This window comes from Hyaena hyaena, unplaced genomic scaffold (assembly GCF_003009895.1).
Source record: "Hyaena hyaena isolate Hyena2069 unplaced genomic scaffold, ASM300989v1 scaffold_128, whole genome shotgun sequence".
Taxonomy (NCBI): Eukaryota; Metazoa; Chordata; class Mammalia; order Carnivora; family Hyaenidae; genus Hyaena; species Hyaena hyaena.
In genome coordinates, this window is record NW_024080760.1 from 867276 (window position 1) to 894481 (window position 27206).

The window sequence follows — 27206 nt, forward strand, 5'->3', positions numbered from 1 at the left end:
TACAATGGGAGTTCCTCTGGCATCACAAACTATATACACTGTGCTTAAACTTAGCTTCCGGGGATGTGGGTGAGGGTTGGCAAGAGGCCAGAGATGCTGCAGGCTTCATGCTGAACACTTTCTTTTTGATTACTCAAATTTGAATAGAACATATTTGTAAAAAGATACTGAGTAGGAAAATGGGATCAGAGTTCCATGAAGGTTTGAAATGTATGGTGAGGAAAGAGTAGGACACCATATTGAACTGAGGCCTTGGGAAGCATTAAGTATCTATCACAAAGATATAATCCTGCTGTCCTCATCCACCTTGGGCCACCACTGTCCTGGCTCTCATGTACTCTCGTTCTTGGCTTCCTTTCCACAGTCCTCCTTAGTGGGAGTGGTGGTTCCTGACCCAGAAGTGCTGCCCTCCTTTGTAGCCAAACTTGGGGTTAAAGGCTCCCTTGAAGAACTGTGCAAAAACCAAGTAAGTCTTGCTTAAGAAAGCTCTATGCATACCCAGGGGGCCCATCGTGGGAGAGCAGAGGCCCCACCAACTCAGGCACCAATGATGTCATCCTCTTTGGAAGAACAGGGCTGTTCTTGAACTTGGGATAGGTGGCTGTAGCTGAAATTGAATGGTTTTATTAGATTGGACAAGATGGGATGGGGGGTTAAAAACAAACAATGATGACAAAACCCTCTATTCTTTTTAAAGTATGAATGTGGAGAATAGAGAATCAAAAAATACCATCCAGGGAAAATCTGTACTCATTTAGATTTGCCTTTCCTTCTCATTAATTTCTTTGAGAAATATTAAGCATAAAATGTGCTTGTACATACATACATACACCTATATCCTGCTTTTACCCTCATGAGCTTTTATAGGCATTTTGAGTTGGTTCATGCCTGGCCTTTCTTTTGGTCTCTTTATCCAACAGCCTGCTTGAAGCTGTTTTCTCTTCTTAGGTTATAAACAAAGCCATTTTAGAGGACTTGCAGAAAATCGGGAGAGAAGGTGGTCTTAAATCCTTTGAACAGGTACGTACTACTGAGGTTATCCTGGTATCTCGAGTCATACTAGAAAGTTCTAAAGTTTGCATTTATAATGGAGTGTCAATGTAGTTCCCAAGAATTGATTTGAGATTTTGCACTATTAACCCACTAAGTACAAATGGCAGTGACCTTTTATAGTTGCTTCTATAGTCCTTTTTGCTGATCATTATCCATTTTCCCTTCTCACTTCTCTCCCAAATTATCTGTTTGTGGGAATGGGCATGTGTTACCGTTCTCTTTATCCTTACTTCATCAGCCTCACTTTTATAAAGTTCTTCACATAGCATATACAAGGCTCTGCAGAGACGTATGAATCACTAATAAACGTGTGTGTGTGTTCATCTTCTCTTCCAGGTCAAAAGCATCTTTCTTCATCCAGAACCATTTTCCACTGAAAATGGGCTCTTGACACCAACACTGAAAGCAAAGCGGGGAGACCTTTCCAAGTACTTTCAAATCCAAATCAACAGCCTGTATGAGAATATCCAGGAGTAGGGTAAGGTACTTAAACTTGCAGGGGGCTCAGAGGTAGCCTGCCTTGTAGGAATATGGACTGTGGATTAAATACTAATTTTATGTTCATTTTTTGTCTTTCCTCCTATCTTACCTACTAAATTAATAAAAAACCATAGTTTTGGGTCTTTTTAAAAATATTGAGAGACTTACCATGTAAAAGCTCAGCTTTGAACTAAATAAATTTTGTCCTTCCCATCTTAAAGGTTGCAAGGCCCATTTGTTTGTCCCTTCCTCACAATCTCTAGCCTAAGTGACCACTAGTTCAAGAGCCCAAGTGACGTCTTCCTTGTAGTTTCACAGTAAGCCTCATTTGTTGACAGTCCCAACACTTAGGCCTTCCAATGTTCAAATTAAGAGACCTGTAAACTCTCAAAAGCAGTTTATAATTCATGTTTTTGAACTATTCCACAAAACCACAGAAAGTTTTAATCAAACTCTTCTTATCACTAATATTAAGGGACAAACTTCTATGTACTTCTCTGTGTTTACACTAGCGTCTGTCAACAGAAGGGAAGTGTGATCATACTGAACATTTCCTAAATTCACGAGTTTCTCTGGCTGAGGAGAATTAAAAAAGTGGGCCTGTAACCTGTCCAAAAAGCATGTTCATGAAGTGTTCTCTCCAGTAGTATCTGGTGACTAAATCTGTTCTTTACAGTTTGCTGCTGAGCTGGAAGCTAGGGGGGAAGGAGTTTAAACTTCTGTCAAGTGCACTTTTCCAGTAAACGAAGCTAGCACCGAAGAAGAACCTCATGGACTGGGAACAAAGACCTACGGGCAAGCCTGAGGCCTTCCCAACAGGTCTACCTTCTGGGAAGGAACTGACTGACCTTTTCTCTACTGGACTCCAGTTCCTGCTGTACCTCACCTCAGACAACACGTGTTGCTTCCACTTGTAAAGTCTTTAAAATAAACCACTGCAAACACTTAACACTGTGGGCTGTGCTTCCGCATGACCGTGATGAGAATCAGAATCAGCCTTAGACAAGGACCACTTAACAGTCAAGTAAGCTAGTGACTCCCAAACTGCGCTGCACACTAGAATTCCATGAGGGGTTTAAAGAAATACTAATAAATGCTGGGTGCCACCCTAAGGATTCTGACTGAAATAGTCGGGTACAGTCTGGGCACTGGGATTTTTAAAAGGTCCCTAGGTGAATTCTTGTATGCAAACAAGATTGGTGGCTACTGAAGGCAATATCGAGAGGACCAGGCCTTCTTATCCCTCAGCTGTGAATCACAGAATGAATACCAGCTCAGCCCCAACTCCAGTCAAGCCCATGACTCATTGTTTCTTCTTTTACCATATTTGTTGTGTTCTAAGTAGGCTTGAACAGTGTTCCTTTCTGTCCTCTAACTGGAGGTAAGGAGAATGTTCCTGGATGGTCTTTCCAGACCCTGAGCCCAGGAAGGCTGAATGTCTGTTCTTGAGTATCTGAAACAAAGGGAAGGCAAGAATTAACTTCCAGGTCTCTCCATGGTCTAGCACTATTACCTCCTTGACCTCTTCTGCTTCCAACTCACTGGCTGCCTTCCTGTTCCTCAAACATGCCAGGCACACCCCCACCTGTTGTTGCGGGTATATTTGCTTAAAATGCAAGCTGCTCTCAGAGGCACATGACTTGTCCCCTCAAGTGCTTCAGGTCCCTTCCATCAGACCATCTTACCTGCTTTCTTCATAATCGATGGCTCTACCTGATGAATATTTTGCTTATCTGTCCACCTCCCCACCTATCATTAGAATGGGACAGAGTCATGTTTCAGCCACTGCTAAAACTCCCAAGTGCTCTTCCCTAAGTGTTGGTACATGCCTGACCTCCCAAAGCTCAAACTCCCTGCCGTGGAAAGAATTAGTATCAGAGTAAGTGACTTTTATAATTCTACTTATATTTCGACAAGCCCAACTTTAAGCATCCAAATCCACCAGCTTAGATCCTACTATTCACGGAAGCTTCAGGCTTTGATAGATTCGAGCATACATGAGCAGCTGGAGCTCACGAGGTTAAAAGTTTCCTAGAATGCAATGATTTCAATATGCCATTAATAGGGTTCATTTAATGAATGGACAGCTTAAAGACACCAATTTTTCACACAGTTATGGTGAAGTTTTTCCATAGAGAACTAAGACAAACCTTAGGCCAAAAGAAAGAGTCTTTTAGTAAAAACTAGATTTATACAGAACATCCATCGATCTTTATTTGATTTGACAAAATCTGCATCATTATTAAAAGACAGGTAATAAAATTTAAGCTTATATTGAATATTACATACTATGTTCTATAGTATCTAGAATAGTACATAAGAAATGTCAACCGAGGGGAAAACAGGATAAAAGCATCACATGCAGATGCTCCTGGCAAAGGGGGAACTATATCTGCAGGTGAGGTCTGTAGTGTGCAGCGCATTAAAAAAAAGTCCTAGAGAAAATGCAACTGACTTACTTGGGTGAAGTGTTTTTCCTTTGGGGGAGAGGAGGAGGTGGCAGAGAGGGGTAAGAATTCAAAGGCATGTGCAGAATGGCTTCTCCATTTCAAAATGGTAATAAAAATATTTAGATTATGGCACTGGGGCACCTTTGAGGAAAAGAACACCTTAACCAGAGTAGGCTCATTGCATAATTCTTTAGTAATATGTACAGTTTTCAAGTAATGGAGAGGACTTAGAGAGCAAGTTTACTGTAACCGTAGCTATCTATTTTTCTTCTCGCCTTCTGGGGCCTGATCTGTTTCAGCATCACAGGGACACTTCTCCACACAGTTTCTAGGGAACCAGCCTCGTATCCTTGAAACACCTGAGGAAGAAAATAAAATCGATGTCAAATGGATCTACGGAAATGATACTGCTGAGCCCATACGTCCCATTACTTCAAATTAATTAGCTTTTAGGTATACTTTTTTCACCCTTTACCATCTTTCATAGGCATAATTTGAGAACAAAAAAAATGGTTTTTAAATGCTCCTAACAAGCTAGGAAGCCAGTATTTCTCAATTCTGTTACGTGGGACAGGGGCCAATGTGGTTCAGGGCAACCCGAGTGGGGCTGGGGCGGAATGTCCCAATATGGGTGTTCATTTACACAGATGTGACGGCGGGGATTTCCGCACACTGTCATCCTTTATCTGTTTCAGGGAACTATCTCCCTGTAGCCTCTGTGAATTTCCTTTTTAGGTTTTATTCTAACATACAAATTTTTATATCAAGGTTGCCTAAGCAGTCATATGGGGTTAATTAACAGTTAACCCAGTGTTTTTAAAAACGCATCCAGGATTAATCTTTACTTTAAAAGGAAATAATTCTAGGGACACGTGGGCGGCTCAGTCGGTTGAGTGTCCGACTTCGGCTCAGGTCACACATGATCTCATGGTTCCTGAGTTTGAGCCCCACATCAGGCTTGCTGCTGTCAGCACAGAGCCTGCTTCAGATCCTCTGTCTCCCTTGCTCTGCCTTCCCCTGCTCACGCTCTCTCAAAAATAAATAAGAAACATTAAAAAAAATAAAAAAGGAACAATTCTAAAACTTAAAATCAGAAACAGAAAATTTCAATCCATCAGTTTCCATTAATAGAATATTTATTCACAGTGGGGAGCATGTGGCACAGGCATCTGAGACACAGGCCACTTGGCTAGGAGCCGTGCCTCTAATGTGTTTTTAGGGCGGCCTCGGGCAAGGTGCTCAGTTTCATTGCATTTGGCTCCCTCACCAATGAAAGGTAAAATGCTAGCACTTCACTCAGAGGGCTGCTGGGGACTTGGATACCACACATGAAACAAGTAGTACTTTCACAGGTGCCAGTCACACAGGTGACAATGAGCTCCAATATTAGCTACCATTAAAAAGACCTGATAAATAGGAGTGCTGTGGAGAAATAACATAAGAAGCCTCTTTGTGTTGCTTGAGGATATGTCTATTATGTGCCCTGATGCATGTGACAAGTGACTGTTAGGAGTTATTCTTGTCAAATTTGGAATTATTACTAGCAGTCTTGTCTATTAAACATCCTCTTCAATTTCCATACCTTCTACAAAGGAATCATCAAGAATTTTATCTCCATACAACCAGTATCTGAAATATTTAAAAAATTAAAATTAATTTTTTTAGGCGACATGCTAACTTTACCATTAAAGAAGAAATTCAGTACTTTCTATCACTTACCGTAACCCTCTCGTAGCTAAAATGAATTCCCCTCTCTGCAGCCTTATTCGAGGCTCTTCAGTGCAGGGACTTGTGAAGAAGGTTTTGAGTCCTTTATTCAAAGGACAGCAGGCACCACTGTAATCTTCTATTACTCTATACCGAACCTGGCATCAGTAATCAGAAGAACAATAGAACATTTACCCCATAATTTCTGTAGGTTTGAATTTAAATTGTTAAAGGTAGATCCAAAGTATCAGGTGACAAGTCTTTTCCACCCAGTTCCTTTATGGGAGGCAAGTGATGTTTGCGGTTCTCCAGGCTTTCCGTACCTTTCATTTCAAGCACGTAGCTAAGAATTAAATTCTCAAGCAGTGCTGTCCAATAGCACTTTCTCTACAAGGAAGGAAATGCTCTATATTTGTGGAATCCGATGTAGCCACTAGACACGTGTAGGTAACTAAGCATTTCTGATGTGGCTGGTTCAACCAAGGAACTGAATTTTTTATTTGATTTTAATTTATTTAAATAGTGACCTGTGGCTAGTGGCCATCAAACTGTACAGAAGTTTAAGGATGGGTTTCACACTAATGAGCTAAATTGAGGATAGTTATTTTTCTGTTGGCAATGTTAACGGACTACATTCCCTCCAAACGGTCCAGTCCAAACTATGCAAGTGAAAACAACAGTGAACTGTATCAAATTTCAACAATTATGTTAGGAAATATTATTTAAGAAGAGCCCACAGTTGGCTTCTACTCAAAGGCAAGTTTAAAAACTATACGGAAGTGTAGAGCCTGACAAAAAGGATAAAGAAACTAGTATCATTGCAAAAAATTACTTACACTTCTGACTCTCTTATCTGCTTTTTGTTTCAACTGTTCAATCTGTTTGGAGATACAAACAGGAAAAACATCTCAGTGTTGAAAAACAGCCTCATGCCATTTATTACATCAGAGTGACATGACAAACTCCCAATTTTCCAGCATGTCCCAGTGCTGACAATTCAAAGGCCCCATGTTTCTTGTAACGTGGAAAGAGGGCCCTAGGACTGAGAACAGGACTGACGGGCTTTCCTCTCAGTGTTCTCCCTACCATCTTCATCTGTGTATACTCATCGAGTACTCCCTATGGCCCACAGAGCAGGGAGGTGCGCTCTTTAGCCCTCTCTAGCTCCAGGCTAGTCCCGGAGGGGAGGATGACACACAGATTCACGGGCCCTTTAGAGACAAGGCAGACAGACTGAAAAACTGATCCACAAGTCTCAACTAAAAGTCATGAGACGACTCACTGTTCTTCACTTATTCAGCAACAATTTAATAAATGGTACTATGTTAGATATAGTAGGGGAAATCGAGATAGCTCATGGTCTCTGTACTAGAATCTTGTCAAATTAAAGATCTAAGAAATAAATGAAAATATGAGACTTCACATGCACCAAAGAGTAGTATATGACACAATTAAGTGTCAAATTTGGAGGAGATGGGGCTGAAACTGGCCTTAATATTATTCCTGATAGGGAAGTCATGTTAGAGAGAAAAAACAGTGTGGACAGAGTTAGGTGGCAGGAATCTACATGGAATTCACCAAGGAAGCCAGGCTGCCTGGACAGGGTAAATCCTGTTAGGAAGTAGCTGGGGAGCCGTTTTAGGCCAGATTTTATAGAACTGAGAGAAGGGGTCAGGACTTTACCTCACACATACAGAGAAGTAAAGAAAGATTTAAATTAAAAGAAAGACATGATACAAGGAGTGTTTTAGGACTGTTATCTTAGTGCCATACTGAAAAAAAAATTCATTATTTTACTGTAAAATGTCATCTGAGTTAAGAGGAACTAGAGGAAGAAAATGAAACAGGAAGGACTATTTGAACAGTAATACTCACTGTTAAGCTGTATGGGTGACAGCCTTCTCTTATCGGCCACGCGAGTCCATCTCCTTCAGGGACCCCTGACCACGTAAATACCTGTTTAAAGTTCTTCCATCTACTTCCCATATCATATGGAAAAACAAAGACTTCATCTAATTGGTAATACTGAATCCGATCTTTAGCCTGTGGGGAACAGAGATGTAAGGTTGCAAACGCCTCTGCCTTCACTGGCTTTAAGTCACGTACTATTGACAGTACTGATGGTAATATACATTCATTTCTTATAGCTGTCTCACTCCTAAAAATGCATCCTCCTTGTTTCCAGGTTCGTGTACACAGAAGACACAGACAAATTTATCTGGAGAGGAACTTGCTGTACAACACCAACCTCGTAGGAGATCATTCAGGAAATGTCTGACAGGCCTTATTTCAGAACAAGTATTCAAAAATGCTTATTAAAAGAGATAATAGCTTTATTCCACATAAAGAAAACCCTCAATGCTCCTGGTTGTTTAGCAAAGCAAAAAAATTCAGATGTAAAGAAGGGATGTTGATAAAAAAGTTTAAGGAAAAGCAAGAGTTTATGTAGGACGGAAGAACTGCTTCGTAGGGGGGGTCTGCAATACCTGTGGGAATGGCAGGCAGCTGCACCAGGAGAGTCTTCATTTTCTGAATATTATTTTCTTTAAATTAGCAGATACGTGCAATCTTCTTTCAGTTTTTTATACCATCACACAGGGATATACACTCACTTATGTACATTTTATGCATATACAAAATTATTCAGGTTGCATAAAGTGTTAAAATTTTATTGTTAGCTTTAACTTAAGGACATAACTGGCTTAGAATTTCTTAAGTTCCACTGACACCTAGTGGTATAAAAATACATTATTTATTCCTACAGTAAGGGTACAAACCCAGTTGAAATTTGTATAAATTCCAGTGTGTGATAATTTCGATAAATTTTCTACAAGCTTATTATAATCATTTATTTGTATTTTTTACTTGGCAACAGAGTGCAGTTTTAAAATAAGTTCTGGGGCACCTGGGTGGCTTGATCGGTTAATCACCCAACTTTGGATCACGTCATAATCTCACGGTTCCTGAGTTCAAGCCCCACATTGGGCTTGCTCACTGCTGTCAGCGCAAAGCCCGCTTTGGACCCCCTGCCCCCTTCTCTCTGCCACTTCCATTCTCACACTCTCTTAAAAATAAACATTTTAAAAAATATTAAAAATAAAGTAACTTCTAGATTTAGCATGGTACTCTATAAAGAGCCTTGGCCATTCAGAACATTATTAATATAATTGTGATATATTATACTAACTAGAAATGATACCTTGAAATACTTTATTGTCAGGGAAAATATTTTAGGGAAAACTTCTCACAATTACTTATAAAGTGATATTGATGTTAATCCAATAAAAAAAATTTAAGCTATATGTATGTATGAAACTACTGAACTATATAAATCCCCACCCAAAAAGTGAGGGATAATTTATTTTCTCTTTTTATAAACAAAAGCTTCAGAGTCTTCACAATGGATAAGAGTCTCAGAGAAGATTTCGGCTATTAACAAAGAGTGGTTAAGGATGAATGTAGCTTAAAAACATGACTGAGGCATGGTCTCTAAGAGAAGCACTCGGTGCAGTTGGGGGGATTCTAGCAATAGTGTGTTAAAAGCAACAGAGGTACTCAATAGATGCTATGGAAAAGGCAAACAAGGTACTTAACTAGTCTAGGGAGAGTTAAGGACAGTTCTTGGGGAAGAAATGGTGCTGAAACTAAGTCTTGAGGGACAAGAAATCAGGCAAAAAAGAGGAAGAGTGTTCTAGGTAGAAGGAATGACATGTGGAAACATACAGAAGCACAGGATGCCCACAAGTGTCTGGTTTCAGGTATTAGTTGGTATTAAGAGTGCAACAGGGTGCAGGGGAGGAGGGGTACAGATTGTGGTAGACAAACAGGTAAGGGGAAGACACGAGCGGTCTGATTACATACAAGCTAAGGAGATTGGACTTAAACCTGTCTATCAGAGGTTCTCAAAGCATGCTTTGCACAACTCTGAATCCCCAAGAACTTTTCTTGGGGTCCAACAAAGTCAAACAACTTTCATTATAATCCTAAGATGTCATTTGCATTTTTCATTGTGTTGACATTTGCAACAGTGGGTAAAATTGCCGGTACCTTAAGCAGGAATCAAGACAGTGGCCCCACCCGTATGAGTGATTATTACATTCTTCACTGTTACAAACTCATCATTAAAAAAAAGAAACCCAAACAAAGTTTTACATAAGAATGTCCTTGATGAAGCAATAAAAATTATTACTTTGATTAAATCTCAACCTCAAGTAGATGTCCTTTTAATATTATGTGTGACAAGACGGGAAGTGCACAGAAAGCAGTGTTTGAAAGAGTGAGTAATGAAACAAGGAAAGGTTACTGGAATGTCAGTATTTGGCAGAAATTTTCTCAAAAATGAACAAACTGTTACTTCACTGTAAACCACTGAAAACATGAAGGCTTTCAAATGAAAATTAGAATTTTGGAAAATTTGTATCCACTGCTATAAGCTTGACAGCTTCCCCAAATTTAAAGATTTCCCCCCATAAAATTGGTAGTGATCTGAATGAATGGGTCAGCATTTGGAAAATCTTCATAACCCTGTAAAACTGTATTTTCCAAATGGCCAATACCTGGTGTTATAAAATCCTGTATGGTCCCAATCAAAGAGCAAGAGGTACTGATGCATTTACATGTAAAAGAATACGAAGTTTACTGATGTATCTTCACCTCTCCCAGTAACTAACCTTTCAAGAACTATCACCTGTCAAGTTCCAATGTAGTATCAAAGAATATCCACGATTATCCAAAAACCTATTAAAATACTCTATCTTTTTCTACCTACTTCTCTGTTTCTTCATATACTTCAATCAAAGCAACATATCTCAACAGACTGAATGCAGGAGGTGTGAGAATCAAACTGTCTTCTGTTAAGTCACATATTAAAGAGATTTCTAAAAATATAAAACAGTGCCACTCTTCTCCCTATTTTTCACTTTCGAAAATATAATAATGTAAAAAAATGCTATTTTTCTTAACAAATAATGGGTTTTTTATTGTCATTTTTAAATGAAATAATAAATCTTCACAATTTTTCTCACAAACTATGGCACTCATCGATAGATATTACACATTTTAACAAAAGCTCTTTCCGGCCCTGAACAGTTTTCAGAATTACTGTAAAAGGGTCTTGGGACCAAAACATCTGAGAGCTGCTGCTATAAATTCAAGTCCGCAAACTGGTTGCCAGGGGCTAAACACATCCTACTGGTGTGTTTTATTTGGCTCACAAAGTTTGTTTCTAATATGAATTTCTTGCTAATGTTTAAAAACAGAAAAGAGATGTCACCGAAATCCAGATCTCTTGCTTTTCTTGAAAAACAGTGAGATGATCTCATGATACTGGTTGAGTACCCCATATGGCAACAATCAGCTTCATCTATTAGGCAGCTCTGTGCACAGGCCAGCTCCCGTCGTCTGGGTGATCTACCGGCCCCTGCAGGCATTTGGGTTTATAACCCCTGCCCCAGTCACCCTGACGGTCTGGGCAGCTTTCAGCAGGGAGCAGAGTAGTCAGACGGCCTTTTCACAACAGAATCACAAAGGAAAGGTTGTGAGGTCTGAGGTAAGCTATGCTATTAACCCGGGCTTATACTTTTTTTTTTTTTTTAGTCCTAAAGCACTAAAAAAACCCTCAATGGCACCTGGAGAGGACAGAAGTTCCTTTGCAAATGGTCTATCTTCTCCCCTAACCTGAGAAAGAATGGCCAAATGGTTTAATGTGTGGCTTAGACGTCTTCAGCAACTCAGGGTAAACAGGAAGCATATTTCTGTGGCAGTTATATCAAATAAAGAATGAATCAAAATGTTTCCTACATTCACCTTTTATGTGGCATGTAAATGACTTAAGGAAGCCATCTGGTAGTCAAGTTTTTACTTCTGGACATTTATGAGTTAATCCGGCCTGTGAACTAATCTTAATTGATATTGAGGAAACAATTATTAAAATTTACCTTTTCTTCAATCCATGATTCAATAGAAGTTTTGTTTCTGAGAATTATTTTCATCTGAAAATTAAATGATGAACAATAAAATTTTTTGATGAAACTGGTCCATTTAAGATTATCATCTTCATAATAACCCTAGGAGATAGTTTTTGTTGCGCCATTCCACAGATGAAGATACCAGAACAGAGTTAAGCAACACACTCGGTATGTGGTCCATCGGACTCTGAAGGTCTTATTCTCAAGCACTGCACTCCAACACCTCGCCATGAATGATTACGGCAATCCAGAATCAACTCTGAATCTACTATTTTAATAAAAATTCATGTTTTAAGTACTATCTTCTGATCTAGGTTTCCAAAGTATTAATAAAATATGGATGTAATCCATTTAATCAGTACTCATGAATTTTGCTATTAAAATCTCTTATCACTACTTTTAATTAATCTTAAATTTATGACTACTTATTACAAGAAAGTGACTCATTTCAGTTAACCCAGATATTCTGCTTACCCAAAAAACCCAAAATATTCAGTCTTGATTCTATTAATTGATCCTCCTAGCTAGGACTAACTCCACTTATGTGAGTTTTTACACCACAGGGTTTTAGTTTATTTTTAATATGATTCTTAATGAGAGGCACTGGGGAAATTTTTTCAAAGAATTTGATCCCAGGCTAATAGAAAATATGAAGGATAGACAAAATTGGTGTATTTTAAAACTATGGGTTTAGAAGGGTTGGGTGATGCATCAGAGCCCGCAGGTCCAGCATTTCTGCAATTCCCCGAAGTCTGGCCGAGTCCATAGAGACGGGGCCGCACAGTAAAACACCCATGGCCAAGGAGTCCTCTTCCTCTTCCTGGAACCTAGCGTAACCCCTGGCCTACAGCAGGCCTTCAATTAATGAATGAACTAAGTCAGTGAATGGAGTGAGTCATAATCATTTTGTGATCTCTTCAGGGTCACATCCTCCTCCTCTGTGTTCTCACAGCACTTTGTACATAAATCTCTGACACCCACACCATCCAGTACTAGTTATCTGTTTACTACTGATTGTGACTTCCCTAGGGGCAGGACACTTTTCATTTTCATTACTGTCCCCTCAGAAATTAGCAGAGTAGTTCATCAGAGTAGACATTCAATAGCATCCGTATCATAGACTTGTTATTGAGATTAAGTGAGCTATTATATGTGATGTCCTTAAAACAGTGTCTTGCACATAAGTGCACAATAAACGTTGGCTATATTCTGATGACTACATCTATGCTGTTATGAAATAGCATTAATAATTGTGTTTACTGAATACATGAGTGGATCTTGGATTAAGTCACTTAACCTGTCTGTGATTTGATTACTCTTCTGTAAGAAAGGGAAAATACTCTTCAACTCTTTCTGGGGGGCGGGGAGGGTTGATATGAAGATCAAGAGAGACCATAAATGTGAAAAGAACTTTCTCAACTATAAACCATAAACTATAAACCATAGGACTCTAAGTTAACATTTTAAAAATTAAGTAAGTTACCTAGAAATTCTGGCAAAGTGACTTCAAAATTATCTGATTAGTACAGGGGTTAAATTCGTTACCTAGATGGAATACGTAACAATAATTTCCACTTTACACTGCATTCTTATGTGCAGCCTTTATCTCTCATTATAGGCAGCCACAGTAAGTTGACAACTTTTAGCTAGAGGTAACCAAGAAACTTACCTGGATAAAAAACAACATCCCCACAGCTATGGTTGTTCCTAAAGCTAATCCCAATGCAAACAGGGTGGCCGCGAAGGCTGCTAATCCAAAGGGAATAATTGGAAGAGGATCTCTGCGGGCTGCGCTCATATCAATCTTTACCGTGTTCCACCCAAAGGAGAGCTACAAACAACATCACACACGTGAAACAGTCAGTTGTGATAAATGGTCAGACGCTACTGGAACACTTAAAACAACTTAATCAAACAAGATCAACAAATGATAACCTGAAGCGGTGGCTAAAAGCACATGAATTTCTGATTTGTTTCTAATTACTAGTGTGGCTTGAACTCATACTGATATGCACGATATCATTCTTCAAAAGCGTTGGGCATAGCCCACTAACATTACGATGCATGAATAGCACTAGTCAACAGTCTAAATTGTGACTGTGGCATCCATCTTCTTGCTTTTCAATATTTACAGGAATCTTCCACAGCAAAAAGATAGCTGAGAATACAGCTGTTACTTCCCTCATGTTTCACAACTAGAGGTTAAAAACTAGCAAAATGCAGGCCACTGTCTGGCCTGCAAAATGTTTTAAAATATTCAGCCAGGTGCCAACATTTAAAAATCAGGAGATGCTAACCAAAAAAAAAAAAAAAAAAAAAAAGAATGCAGATTTTCTGATTTTTCCTGAAAAACTGGGATATCTAGTATTATTGGACTAGATTTCCAAAGATTAAAACATGGCTGAAGTTGAGTACCGGTTGTGCCAACTGTGAAGGGCAAGCGTTCTCAGTGCCACAGTCCCATTAGGCCTGTGAATCTCACTTACCTTTCAGGCTTCTTTAGGGACCTGAATTTGTGACCCCTCAACTTTATCTCCTGACTACTTGCCCATAAATATACCTAATCTTTTGCATATTTTAGGACACGCGCCTGCTTCATAAGCCACCTTCTAGGGCCCTGGAATAAGAAATGAACAAAAGAACAACACCTTGGCACATGAGTCAGATGGAAACAGAAAATATTACTGTTGTTTTTCTCTTCCTGTTCCTTTTTTTCTTCTAATTATTCTTATCACAGCTACAAAGTGTGAAATCAAAAAAATTATATACACAGTAATATTATCAACTTTAATTACAGCTAGTAAGGTAAGTTTCCAAAGGAACAAAATAATTTTTCCCCCATTTAAAAATTAATTTTAGTACTTTTTTTTTTTTTTAAAGAAATTCATATATAGGTAAAGCAAAGTTCTGTTTCCCAACCTAAATCATAGAAATCTTATTTCCAAAAGGGACTCCTCATATAATCAGAAGCACCATTTAATCTGACATGAGTGATTTTATAACAAACACCGTCACTTACCCGATTATAAAGCTGGGTGTACATAGTCATAACAAAAATGAAGGCAGCATGAATACAACCCAGCGGTGCTAAAAGGAGAAACAGTGTGAACGAAGCATGATTTTGGAAACCACAACAGTTGTTGATCCAAGGACAGTGATGGTCCATCTTCAGCACACATCTAACAAGAAAAATTTACATAACACATGATGCAAAAAATCCAATCTACTTTAAATTACTTTGGTCTTCAAAAGATCAAGCAAATAGGAATCCAGCATGTCCACAGTCACAGAAGTCTTTATGAGTTTTTAAACAACTCTGAACAGTGACTTCTTCAAATTCTTTTTTTTTTAATTTTTTAATGTTTTGCTGTTGTTGTTGTTATTTCTGAGAGAGAGGGAGAGAGACAGCGTGAGCAGGGGGGGGTCAGAGAGGGAGACACAGAATCTGAAACAGGGTACAGGCTCTGAGCTGGCTGTCAGCACAGAGCCCGATGTGGGGCTCGAACCCATGAACCGTGAGATCATGACCTGAGCCGAAGTCGGACGCTTAACCGACTGAACCACCCAGGCACCCCGACTTCTTTCAAATTCTAAACGGCACAAGAAAAGGCAGGCTTTGTAACCACTTGAGGAAAGGATGTCTGCTACAAGTGAGTTTGCTTAAAGAAGCCAGGAGGCCCCCTGAGAGGTTCATTATAAAGACATAAGCATGGGTTCCTGATTTACCTCTAGTTCTGGAATGCAGTGACTGAAGCAGAGTACAAGAGAGACCACAAAATCACACCTAAATCTCCACTGGGGCTGATGGGACCCAGCCGACCTAGAACTTCCTTCCTTCCTGTCCACATCCTTTAGATTTGGGTTCTCTGAGCTAAGCAAGCTAACTGTGGAATGTAAGATGTGGTATAACAAGCAAAGTCTTACCGAGCTTCCTTCCCTTGTTGCTAGAAGAAAATTTCCTGGCCTCATACCAATCTTTTATCTGCTACAAATGTCCTCCTAAACCTCAACACTCTTACCACAAATTTCTAATCAATCAGTGGAATAGCTGCTTATTTAAAAAGGTTCAAGGGGCGCCTGGGTGGCACAGTCGGTTGAGTGTCTGACTCCTGATTTCAGCTCAGGTCACGGTCCCACGGTCTTGGGATCAAGCCTTGTATCAGGCTCGCCGCTGAGCACTGAGCCTGCTTAAGATTTTCTCTCTCTCTCTCTCTGCCCCTCTCCCCCACTTGCTCTCTCTTTAAAAATTAAAAAATTAAATTAAAAAACTAAAAAGGTCCCAGTTTATTTCATATTTTTATAGTGATTCAGTTTTCTTTCCTTTTTTTTTTTAAACACTTGTGATAATACGCACCTGAATTCATTTATTAGATATGGATAAAGCATAAATGTTAGTCAACCAAAATAATGGAAAAAGCAGGTTGCCTTTATAATTTAGACTCAAAACAATTCTAAGGCTAGTTAAGATGACAGAAGACAAGCACAATTAATCCTGACCTATGGAAACACCCTGAAGACGTAACTTTTTACTCTTGGCAGGGCAAGAAGCAAAATAAATGTGTTATTTTTCCAAATAAATAAATAATGAATAAAAGCTTTTCACTTATAACAAAAGAGTGAGGATTATTTAACTTATTATCAAAATTGAAAACTTAAGAATAAAATGGAGATATGGACAACAGTATTTTGACAATGTTTTTTATAAAGAAGCTACCCTGCAGAGAAGAAGACTAGGACTGATGTGTAGAAAGAACAACTATGTGAGACCAGGCACCAAGGTGACCAGTCCCCAAAGAGTAGCAAAGACACATAGTACCTGTTACACTTTCTGCAGTGATGTGACCGTGGAGCCTTGTACGCTTGGCAGACTTTACAATACTGGAGGTACATGCTATCCTGAGAATTTTCCTTGGTAGCAAAATACAAACAAAAATCCATCAGATATCTGCCCCTAATAAGTCAAGCCTTATGAATAAATTCTTTTCTATGGTCTGATTTTATAGGGGATGGGGATGAGGATGGAATCTTAACTTACTTATTTCCTGCCCTTTTATCTGAGCAGAAATACTTCTAAATAATGAATTTCTGGTAACAGCCACATCACTCTTCTAATTACCCAGAAGTCATTTTTAATTTCTCTTCCCCATGCTCCACCCAAATCCATCATCACTGACTGTAGCTGGTTCTACATTTCCAAAATCTTTGTGCAATCTTTGTAGGAGTTCAGAAAAAAGGTAGCTGACAACTTGGGAGGGAGGTATTTTGGAGTGGATATTCAAACACCAGAGCTGATAGTCTTTAGGAAATCTGGTCCCCCCCACCCTACTCCGCACCATTTCAATCACTTCTAACTACTTTCCTGTACTAAAGTCTCTCTAATCCAAACTGTCATTGTCTGAGTAACATTCCTGCAACATGACTCTGATTATGTCAGAGCTTGGCATGAAAACCTCTAATCCCTCCTTATGGTCTAAGAATTCCTCATGTATTTAAGGCCCTTCAGAATCTGCATTTGTTTCAGCCTTATTTGTAGTACATAACCCGCCCGCTGTTTCAGACTATATGCATGAAATGGCTTCCTTCCCATCTGTAGGAATTTACACTACTCCCTCAGGTCCACAGCTAAAAAGGATCACTTCCTTCTAGCTTCAACAGCACTTATCACATTCTTCTCTATGTGTAATTACTTACACAAGTAATTACACAAGTATCTTGGTTTCTCTCCTCAATTATAAGATTTTTCAGAATATGAATCTGTCTTACTCATCTTTGTACTCACTTTAAATAATACACTAGTGTTTCTACAACATTAACGTACCTAAGAATCATCTGGGGATTCTGATAAATGCTAATTCTGATTCGTAGGTCTGGAGTAGAGCCCAAGATTTTGCATTTGGTTTTTGTTTTTTTTTTAATTTTTTTTTATTTTTGAGACAGAGACATAGCCTGAGTCGGGGAGGGGCAGAGAACGAGGAAGACACAGAATCTGAAGTAGGCTCCAGGCTCTGAGCTGTCAGCACAGAGCTCAATGTGGGGCTTGAACTCACAAACTGTGAGATCATGGCCTGAGCCAAAGTTGGACACTTAACCAACTGAGCCACCCAGGTGCCCCAAGATTTTGCATTTCTAATAAGCTATCAGACAGTGCCCCTCAGCAAGGAATATGGAAATACATGAGTATAAACTTGCTACAATTTTTATTTTTTTTTTAATTTAAAATTTTTTTTTAAATGTTTTTATTTATTTCTAGGAGAGAGAGAGAGAGACAGTGTGAGCAGGGGAGGGTCAGAGAGAGAGGGAGTCACAGACTGAAACAGGCTCCAGGCTCTGAGCTGGCTGTCAGCACAGAGCCCGACGCAGGGCTCGAACCCACGAACCGCGAGATCATGACCTAAGGGAAAGTCGGACGCTTAACTGACTAAGCCACCCAGGCGCCCCATAAACTTGCTACAATTTTTAAAAAGCCATAAACCAATTCATATTGTTATTTTCTAATGTTATGACTTTAACATTGATTTTAAAACCTTATGTTTTAAGTCAGGAATTTCTAAAGACTTGTTCTTAGTTCTGAGGGCTGTTAAAGTTTACATAAAGTTTTTATGGGCACTTAGGTAGCGACCACCTTTGACTCAGGATGTAACTGGCTGTTTGTGAGTTCAAGCTCCACGTCAGGCTGTGGGCTGACAGCTCAGAGCCTGGAACCTGCTTCAGATTCGTGCCTTCCCCTCTCTCTGGCCCTTCCCCACTCCTGCCGTGTCTCTCTTTCTCAAAAATAAATGAACATTAAAAAAAAGATCCTAGTCAAACTGCATTGTGGAATTATAAGACATGTAGGACATGCAGTAGTTCTTAAATTTAGGACTATGGACTCACTATCCCCTCCAGTGTTGTTTTTTTTTTTCTTTCCTTTTTATGAAGGACAAGTATTACATAAAATCTCTCTGGGAAGTACTAATTTAGATGAATATTTCCAAGTAGATACAAAATAAATTCTTTGAGCTTTAAATGATCAGTAGTTAGAACATGCTGAGTCTCACAGTAGTTAGAACAGGCTGTGTTTGATATTATTGGTTAGGAGATAAGCCATAAACTAAATATATGATTATCATTAGAGTTCCTTATCTTAAGGGATCTTTTTCTTACCGGTTTCCACCCCAAAGGGACAAAGCCAGGACCAATAAACATGGCATTGAAGTAATTATAAAGAATCATGACAGTCCAATTTATCAACATGATGAAATTCATGCTTCCTCCAGTCGTATGTAAAGGCCAATACCAGAGCACAGAGTCAATCATGGCCATCGTAGAACATATTGCTATAACACCAAGGGCTATGATGGGGCCCCAATGACACAGTCTCTTTAATTCTTGGAGATTTTCAAACTTGATAACTGAGCAGAATGCACCCATTTTGGGAGGAAGGATGCCTTCCTACTTTTAGAAAATTATAGATTTCCTTTTTCTGTGCACACATTTCCATGTGCCACAAGTCCACGTGTGTTCCTTAATTGTCATGCCTTCAGGTTACGGGATGTTAATGGAGATTATGACATTTTCACTGTTACACATCAGAGCTCTTTATCTTAACTAGAAGAATCCAGTATCTCGGCTTGAAGCCCAATCTAAAGAAAACAAAATGAGAAAGTACAGTGAAAAAATTTTATTATATAGCATACTTAACTCCAATAACCACCTAAACAAAAGCATCTCACAAGTGCTATGGGATGAGTACCTCATCAACTGGCAAAAGTAGCCACCAGTAAAACCTTGGTTTGTGAGCATAATTTGTTCTGGAAACATGTTTGTAATCCAAGGCATTAATGTATCAAAACGAATTTCAAGAACCATTGACTCCATTGTGATCATGTGACATTTGCTCCTATGGAAAGCCATCGCTTCTTTATCAAGTTAAAATTTATTAGAAATGTTTGACCATCTTGCAGAACAAGTTACTCCCAATCCAAGGCTTTACTGTATTTTTATCTGATCCAAAAGAGGGCTCAAGTCTGAACTGCCTGTAAACTGGGTACATGATTCTAAGATGTTTTTATTTCTTTGTTTCCAACTTGACTGGTAACTGTGATTGTCGTTGAGAGGATGGTTGGAGGTGACCGAGGAATTTAGAGCAGGTGCAGGACTTTAAGCGTTGATTGAATCCGGAAATTGGTTTCAAAAGGCTAAGTGACTGCACAAGGTTCACAAGTAACAGCTGAACCTAAACTAGAAGCCAAAAAGATCTAATTCCTTTAACCAAATCATCTCATTCCGTCTACAGCGTTCTAAACTGCCTCCTACCCAGTCTCGATTTGTCCCGTATGAGCCCAGCAGGGTCTACACATTTGCCTGCGGTTGCCCCCGAATCACTAGCATAAGGATCAACTTGGGCCAAAGGTAAAGAGGCGAGCGAGTGAAAGCAAAGCCAGAGTGAAAGGAGGGGAGGGAAGGGCAGGGGAGGCAGAGATGTGTGTGAGGTCATGACTAGAGGCACACAGAAGGAACATGAATGAAAATATTCGAGAAAACAGATGAGGAAGCGCCTCTGGCGGGGGGACGGGGAAGGTGGCCGGCGAGCGCCGGAAGATCTGTGGAAGGGTATTTCCGACCGGTTGCAACGAGTCGAGGGAAGATCTGAGTTACGGGGTAATAAAGACTTTCACGCAACAGATGCCATCGCCTTGTGCCTCAGTTTCCCGCCCGGATCATGGAGCAGAGCACTTAGAAATCCTCACTCAGGGGAGGACCATCCTGGCAAGCGTGGGTGGTTTCAACATTCTGGAGATTCTGGGCTCACTCGGACGGGGCGAGGGCAGACGGCCAGAATCATCGTTACATCCCTTGCCTTGACTCCCACCTCAGTTTGGTCCTTGGTGCCCGCTCCTCGGCCATCGCATTTCCGGGGCGGCCTGGGCTCACCCGGAACAGGTTTTCTCCTCCTCGGATAACTCCATCATGGCTACCTCAGCCCAGCGCCAGCAGAAAGCAAATCCTGGTTGCAAGAAGCTGGAGTGCGGGACCTGCCGCAACCAGTCGGCCTCTCCACCAGCGATCTCGCGGGGGCCCGCCTTGCTCCCTCCCGGTGCGCGGTCTCCGCGAGAGCCACTTCCGGTGGGTTCGCCGCCATCAGACTTCCCTCGGGAAGCAAGTTCCTGGGACCTTGAACTTGGGGAGCCGGAGCCGCCTTCCAGGATGCGGGGAGGCCAAAAACCTTCCAGTGATCCCTGAGAACGCAGATATTTTCGGAGCCTTCTGGAAGCCCTAATAGAAGTGCCTTCCTTAGCGAGTTTTTTTAAAATCTTGAAGCCTGAGCGGACAATTAAAAACGCACGCAGGCCAATTTCCGGAGGACCGAGATTGCGACGAACAACCAGGAAGCGGCCGGGCTGGGAGCTGTCCCCGGTTCTTCGCTCTACTGTCCAGGCCGCCTCCCGGGTCCTTACACCGTGTTCCTCTGACCTGTGTGGCCTCTGCCACGACCTGGGCTCCGGCCCGGGCCGATCACTCCGGAGCCGCCATGTCATCCGATTTCGAAGGCTATGAGCAGGACTTCGCGGTGCTCACGGCAGAGATCACCAGCAAGATTGCGAGGGTCCCCCGACTCCCTCCTGGTGAGAGCCCTGACCCGGGAGCGCGGGGGTGGCCCCGAGGGCGCCGAGGCTCGCGGGCTGTGGAACGTCTCTGAGGCGCGAGGTGGTTCAGGGGCCCTCCCGGGGCGAAGGAGTCTGACTTGGTTGATGGTAAAAGCAGACTCTAGGCTGGGCTGTGGAGTGCCGTGAAAAGAGCCTCCGGTATTTGAGCCTCCTGGGCTAGAATCCGGACTCCACCGCCTTGTTACTTGTACAACCTTGGGAACGTTTCTCCGAGTCTTAGTTTTTGTTCTATTTTGTTTTTGTTTCATTTGTAAAATAGAGATGTGAGTATTACAAGAGAATGAATGAACGTACCTAGATCATGGATCTGTAATATACAATACTATTGTTTTGTTAGTGATAATACTATTACGTGCGGCCAAGTAGGGTTAAGAGCTACGGTGCCTGGATTCAAAACCCAGCTCTGCCGCTTAAAAGTTGTGGCACTTACGGGCGCCTGGGTGGCTCAGTCGATTAGCGTCCGACTTCGGCTCAGGTCATGATCTCAGGGTTCGTGGGTTTGAGCCCCGCGTCGGGCTCTGTGCTGACAGCTCAGAGCCTGGAGCCTGTTTCAGATTCTGTGTCTCCCTCTCTCTTGGGCCCCTCCCTGCTCACGCTGTCTCTCTCTCGCGCTCAGAAATAAATAAAACATTTAAAACTTTAAAAAAAAGTTGTAGCACTTAAAAAGTTTCTTAAACCTCTCTCAACTTCTTGGCAAAATGGTGAGAAATGCACATATCATTAGAGTTGTTGTAGAGATTAGGTGATTTAACATATGGAAAACCCTTTTTTGGTGTTAGCTGCTATAATATTAGTATTTTTCATACCCCCCAACCCCATTTCTTATTTCTCATCCTTCTTGGGAGACTGCAACCCACTTTTATATAAAACTTGGTACAGGATAATTTTTCTCACTTTTAAGATGCCACATATCCCATCTAGAAGTGTTCTTGTTCTTGTTCTAGAAGTTTTAGCATATCGTACTTTCCATGCTAAACTGTCATCTCTGAATGTCGGAGGTATGTTTGATTTCCTTGGCATTTACTTCGGGGTCAGAAAGATGTTTAAGTGGATGAACAGATGAATATAAATATATTTGGTAATTTTTTTTATTGTGAGACACTGTTTTAGGATTTACCTTTCTCTAAGTACAGATTTAATTTGAGTAGTTAGTTGCAGGTAAAATTGTTACTTGTAGCTTAGTTTTGCTAGGGACACTGAACCATCATCTGGACTTGACCCTCCCTTGGCTCTGGGGTGTAGTGTGCAGAAAAGAGGGTGCTCACTGATCTGTGAACTGGTGGGCAACTTCCCTATTTCCACCTTGTTAGTCAGTTCTTGATGCCAGCAATAATTTCTGCTGGACCTCAGTTGTTGTTTCTCTTTCCCCCCAAACTTGTGTGTTTATAAATAATTTTCTTCCTTTATTTCTTTGTTTTTTCTTTCCCCTTCCCCCACCTATTTTCTATTAATAGGGACATTTGCTTGAGACCAGGATCTCTGAACTTACACCCCACTCATCTTCTGAAGTCCCAGTTAGTTCTGGAGAGGTGGATGATGTCTTAAAGAGGTTTATGAACCCAAGTGAGGGAACAAGAGGAGAGGACCAAGGTCGCGTACCACCGAGCTCTGCTGCCTCAGAAACTTTTGTGGAGAAAGTGGCTGATGGCCTCATCACTTCATGATACATCACCTCACCTCTTCAGTTCTGCTTTTCTCCACTGCCCAAGACCATCTTGATTTTGTTGTCAGTGTTGCTGGAGACTACTTCTTTGACTTGAGCTCTGGAGTCTCAGAGTATCGGGACTTGTGGTTTCAGTTGGATTTGTGTTCATTTTTAATTGTAACAGTTTTAACAAAGACTCATTTTCTGTTTGGGCTAATAGCTTTTGTATAAAGAAGGTGTTTTATAATGGGTGCAAAGTTGTAGAAGCTGTTTCCAAGAAAAACAGTTTTCATTACAATTGATTTTTTCTTGTCTTTATGTTTTAAAGTAACGATTCTTATCATATTGAAGGAAATCTTTGATTTAGATACCTTAAAAATTGGGGCACCTGGGTGGCTCAGTTGGTTAAGCGTCTGACTTCGGCTCAGGTCATGATCTCACTGTTCGTGGGTTCGAGCCCCGCATTGGGCTCTGTGCTGATAGCTAGCTCAGAGCCTGGAGTCTGTTTCAGATTCTGTGTGTGTCTCTCTCTCTGACCCTCCCCTGCTCACGTGCTTGCTCTCGCTCTCTCTCTCTCAGAAATAAATAAAATATTAAAAAAAATAGATACCTTAAAAATAAAGCCTTGAGTCACCTACCTATAGTATGGTGTAAGACCCAACCATAGCAGTTACATTGGAATTGAAAAAAGACTATATAGCTGGCACTGGAGAAATGCCTACTGACTTGACTAACTGAATAATAGTAATTCTTAAAAATGTATTAGTTTCCTTCTTAATAGTTACTTATGCTTGCTCTCTTACAATCTGTTTCTAGTTGATAAATAGAAAAAAATAAAAAATACATCCATGCAGTTACGAATTTCAGATATGTCTGTGGACTAACAAATTAATATGTACAACCACAAAAAAAAAAAACAGTGTGATTAAAAGTAATGACAGTCTCTCCATCAGAACATCATTAGTGTTTGATCTAGAGGAGATGAACTATAATTTACTTGAGTTAAAAAGTTTAAAATTGGAGCAAACTTTGCCGCCAAAGCAGCTTATTCCCCAACTTATTAACTTATTTAAATTGAAGTAGAGTGAGGAGGATTGATTGCAAGGAACTTCAATCTGTGCTGTGCATGTACAGTGTATTAAAGTGTTACTTCCAGAGAGAATAGGAAAGATGGAGTACTTTAAAACTTTAATTTATAAAAGAAATTTGATTACTCTGTGATATGTTTTAAACAATAAAAAAAACTTTGCTCCTAGACTGAAGTGTTTGAATTTAACTAATTTTAGTACGTGGACTAATGCAACAGATCAGTCTCTCTCTTGGTAATATTCTTAATGGATAATGGTAATATTAATAATTTGGAATTTAATTTCAATGATTAGTGTTCTGTGGTAAAGTCAGGAAAATGGACCATAACTAATTCATCACCCTTTCCTCCGGTGATGAATCCTAAGTGAGAGGATACTTTACAGGTGCAAAGTTACGTCAGGCAGGCCTCATCAAGACTTTTAAATACAGTGTTCTTCTGCAATTATTTGCAGAGAGATAAATGATCTTTTGTGAATCCTACCACTTTGTGAGATTCACACATGGCACCTGCTCCTTGCGGGATGCTCAATCTGGAGCTAATTGCCTGGCCTCTCCAAGCCTGCTTCCTCCATCTTTCAACTGGGGAGAGGAGGTAATTGCTTCAACCTTACTTACAGTAAGTGTTGTAAGAATCAAACGAAAGAAAGCCTGAAACACACTAGCACATTTCCCCCCCAAAGTGCATGATAAGTGAGCTATTAGTGATGTTATTAACACTGCAGAAGAACAGCTGGTCGGGTTAGATAGGACCCAGCTTCTCAGACTTTGTGATATTAATTGAACTCTTAAAGGAAACTTGGACCTCAATCCATGCTTCCTTTTCTGCCTCGACTAGAGTTAGGTGAGTCCCTCTCGAAGAATGCCTACATTTGAAAGAATGTGAATGATCAAGGGCTTTTGGATATGAAATGGAAATTGGACAATGAACTCAGGAATATCAAGAAGGGAGGCAGGGGAGAGAAGTAAAGGTGATGGGGAAGGACAGGTGTCCTTTCTGGAAGAAAATGCTCAAGTCTCACTCATTAGCTATGCCAATCCTTGGAGGCTTTTGGAGACCATCTAGGCATAGCTGTGAATGGAAGAAGCCATAAATGTTCCATGATTCTCTCTTGCCTTTGTGGTTGTAGGTTTGTAGGTGGGAGAATCAGAAGAGTCTGCTTTTATTTATGAATTCCATGGTTTGCTTAAAATACACGTGGCTCTGGAGCTGTAATGTCCACATGTAGCTACTGAATGCTTGAAATGTGGCTGCAGAGTGAAATGATAATGTTTTGGATATATTGGGCTAAACATTACTAAAACTAAATATATACAAATATTACAACTAATTTTACTTCTTTTTACTTTTTAAAATGTGGATACTACAAAATATAAAATTTCATGTGTCACTTGCATGCATACATTTCTCTTGTTCTGGAGAGTTAGAGTTGAAGAGATGGGTCCAGTCCTAGTTCAGGAACTCAGGTGCATAGTAAGTTGAAATAGCTATACTCTAATCCCATACCTGCACTCTGATCCCAGAGGGACCTCTCTCCCTTCAAAAGTCCAGTTAACCTGAGTAATGGCTTCATTGTTTTTTTTAAATCGTTTTTAATTTTAGAACACATTTGGATTTATAGAAAAATCACAAAGATAATACAGAGAACCCCTATGCATCTCATGCTGTTTCCTCTATTAACATCATATGTTAATATGATACATTTGTTGTTGCAGCCAGTGAACCCACATTGATACATTACAATTAAATGAAGTCTATGTACCACTTTGTTCAGATTTCCTTTTGTTTTGCTTTGTTTATTCTTTTGTTTTACCTAACATCCTTTTACTATTATAGGATTCAATCGAGGACACTATAAAACATTAATTAATCATGGCTCCTTACGTTCCTCTTAGCTGTGACAATTTTCTCAGCCTTTTCTCTAGACTTCAGTTTAGAGGAGTCCTGGTAGGACGTTTTCTAGAACGTTCCTCAATTGGGATTTACCTGATTGTCCTTCTCATGATCAGACTGGAGTTCAAGCTTCTGGGGAAGAAGAACATAGAAATAAAGCACAATTTTCATCACGTTCTATCGAGAATATATACTCTAACTTATCACTATTGATGCTAACTTTGATCACCTGGCTGAGGTAGTGTTTATCAGGTTTCTCCACTGTAAGTTACTCTTTTTCCTCTTTTTCATACTCTTTGGAAGATCATATGCATAGCCCTCACTTCAGGAGCCGAGCATCGCACTCCACCTACTTGAAGGCTTAGCCTCTATGTTAATCATTTGGGATTCTCTGTAGGAGAGATTTTGTCTATTCTTCTCCACTTATTATTCAGTCATTTATATACATGGACTCATGATATTTATTTTATTCTTCGTATTCCAATACTACTTTATTTTGTTGCTCAAATAGTTCCAGGTTTGACCATTGGAAGCATCTTCAGCTGGCTTCTGAGTACTTTAAATATACCCCTATCATTGCAGGTTTGGGTTTTGGGTTTTGGTTTTTCCTCTTTAGCACTTTCTTACTCTCCAGGATTCTCCAACATCATCTTATATTTTTCCCATACGAGTCCTAGAATCAGCCATTTCTACAAGGAGTCCAACTTCCTTTTATTAGAAATGGTGTTAGAGGGGCGCCTGGGTGACTTAGTCGGTTAAGCGTCCGACTTTCGCTTAGGTCATGATCTCGCGGTTTGTGGGTTCGAGCCCCGCGTCGGGCTCTGTGCTGACTGCCAGCTCAGAGCCTGGAGCCTGCTTCAGATTCTGTGTCTCCCTCTCTCTCTGACCCTCCCCTGCTCACACTGTCTCTCTCTCTCCTAGAAATAAATAAAACATAAAAAAAAAAATGGTGTTAGAAACCAAGATCTGGACACTAGGTATGCTCATAGCTACTGTGGTATTATTGCTTCTAGTCCCTCAGCTGACAGACGAAGAAATGCATGTCTGTATAGTAAATGACATATGTATACATACCAAAAAAATATTTGTATGTGTAACCATCTATAGTAAGTTAAACAAGAGTTCGTATTGCTGTCTCTAATTCTAATCTGTTATTACATGGATCATGCTGGAATGGCTTTGTTTCACTATTGGCCATTCTCTACCACGCTACATAGTGTAGCATTAGTAATATATCAATTTTTTTTTAAATATTTTTTAATGTTTTATTTATTTCTA

The 27206-nt window shown here is 40.2% G+C and overlaps 3 protein-coding genes across 11 annotated transcripts in view; 2 read left to right on the forward strand and 1 right to left on the reverse strand.

Moving 5' to 3' along the window:
• Positions 1-2482, forward strand: part of ACSL5 (acyl-CoA synthetase long chain family member 5) — a 42429-nt gene extending 39947 nt beyond the window's left edge. Inside the window, exons 19-22 of one of the 2 annotated variants that reach the window (XM_039237643.1) lie at positions 365-466; positions 949-1020; positions 1390-1536; positions 2210-2482. In XM_039237643.1, coding sequence (XP_039093574.1) covers positions 365-466; positions 949-1020; positions 1390-1530 — 315 coding nt within the window. In that variant the 3' untranslated portion in view covers positions 1531-1536; positions 2210-2482. The remainder of the gene's footprint in view (positions 1-364; positions 467-948; positions 1021-1389; positions 1537-2209) is intronic. The other variant, XM_039237641.1, reaches the window with a different exon arrangement.
• A 1239-nt stretch (positions 2483-3721) lies between these two features.
• Positions 3722-20756, reverse strand: ZDHHC6 (zinc finger DHHC-type palmitoyltransferase 6). Of its 4 annotated transcripts, none has more exons than XM_039237650.1 (11): positions 20570-20756; positions 18800-19278; positions 16473-16564; positions 14676-14835; positions 13326-13487; positions 11627-11680; positions 7566-7733; positions 6527-6568; positions 5703-5848; positions 5566-5612; positions 3722-4342 (listed from the first exon to the last, which is right to left on the reverse strand). In XM_039237650.1, the coding sequence occupies exons 2-11, from the start codon at positions 19064-19066 to the stop codon at positions 4239-4241; spliced, it is 1242 nt and encodes a 413-aa protein (XP_039093581.1). In that variant the 5' UTR covers positions 19067-19278; positions 20570-20756; the 3' UTR covers positions 3722-4238. The 4 variants fall into 4 exon arrangements, with proteins under 4 accessions (XP_039093581.1, XP_039093580.1, XP_039093582.1 ...); XM_039237649.1 differs by having other exon boundaries at positions 20508-20756; XM_039237651.1 differs by lacking the exon at positions 11627-11680 and having other exon boundaries at positions 20508-20756.
• Positions 20757-20850: 94 nt separating this feature from the next.
• VTI1A (vesicle transport through interaction with t-SNAREs 1A) overlaps positions 20851-27206 on the forward strand; it is a 350308-nt gene continuing 343952 nt past the window's right edge. For 2 of the 5 annotated variants that reach the window (XM_039237647.1, XM_039237646.1), the window contains exon 1: positions 20851-21261. In XM_039237647.1, coding sequence (XP_039093578.1) covers positions 21168-21261 — 94 coding nt within the window. In that variant the 5' untranslated portion in view covers positions 20851-21167. The remainder of the gene's footprint in view (positions 21262-27206) is intronic. The other 3 variants (XM_039237644.1, XM_039237648.1, XM_039237645.1) reach the window with 3 other exon arrangements.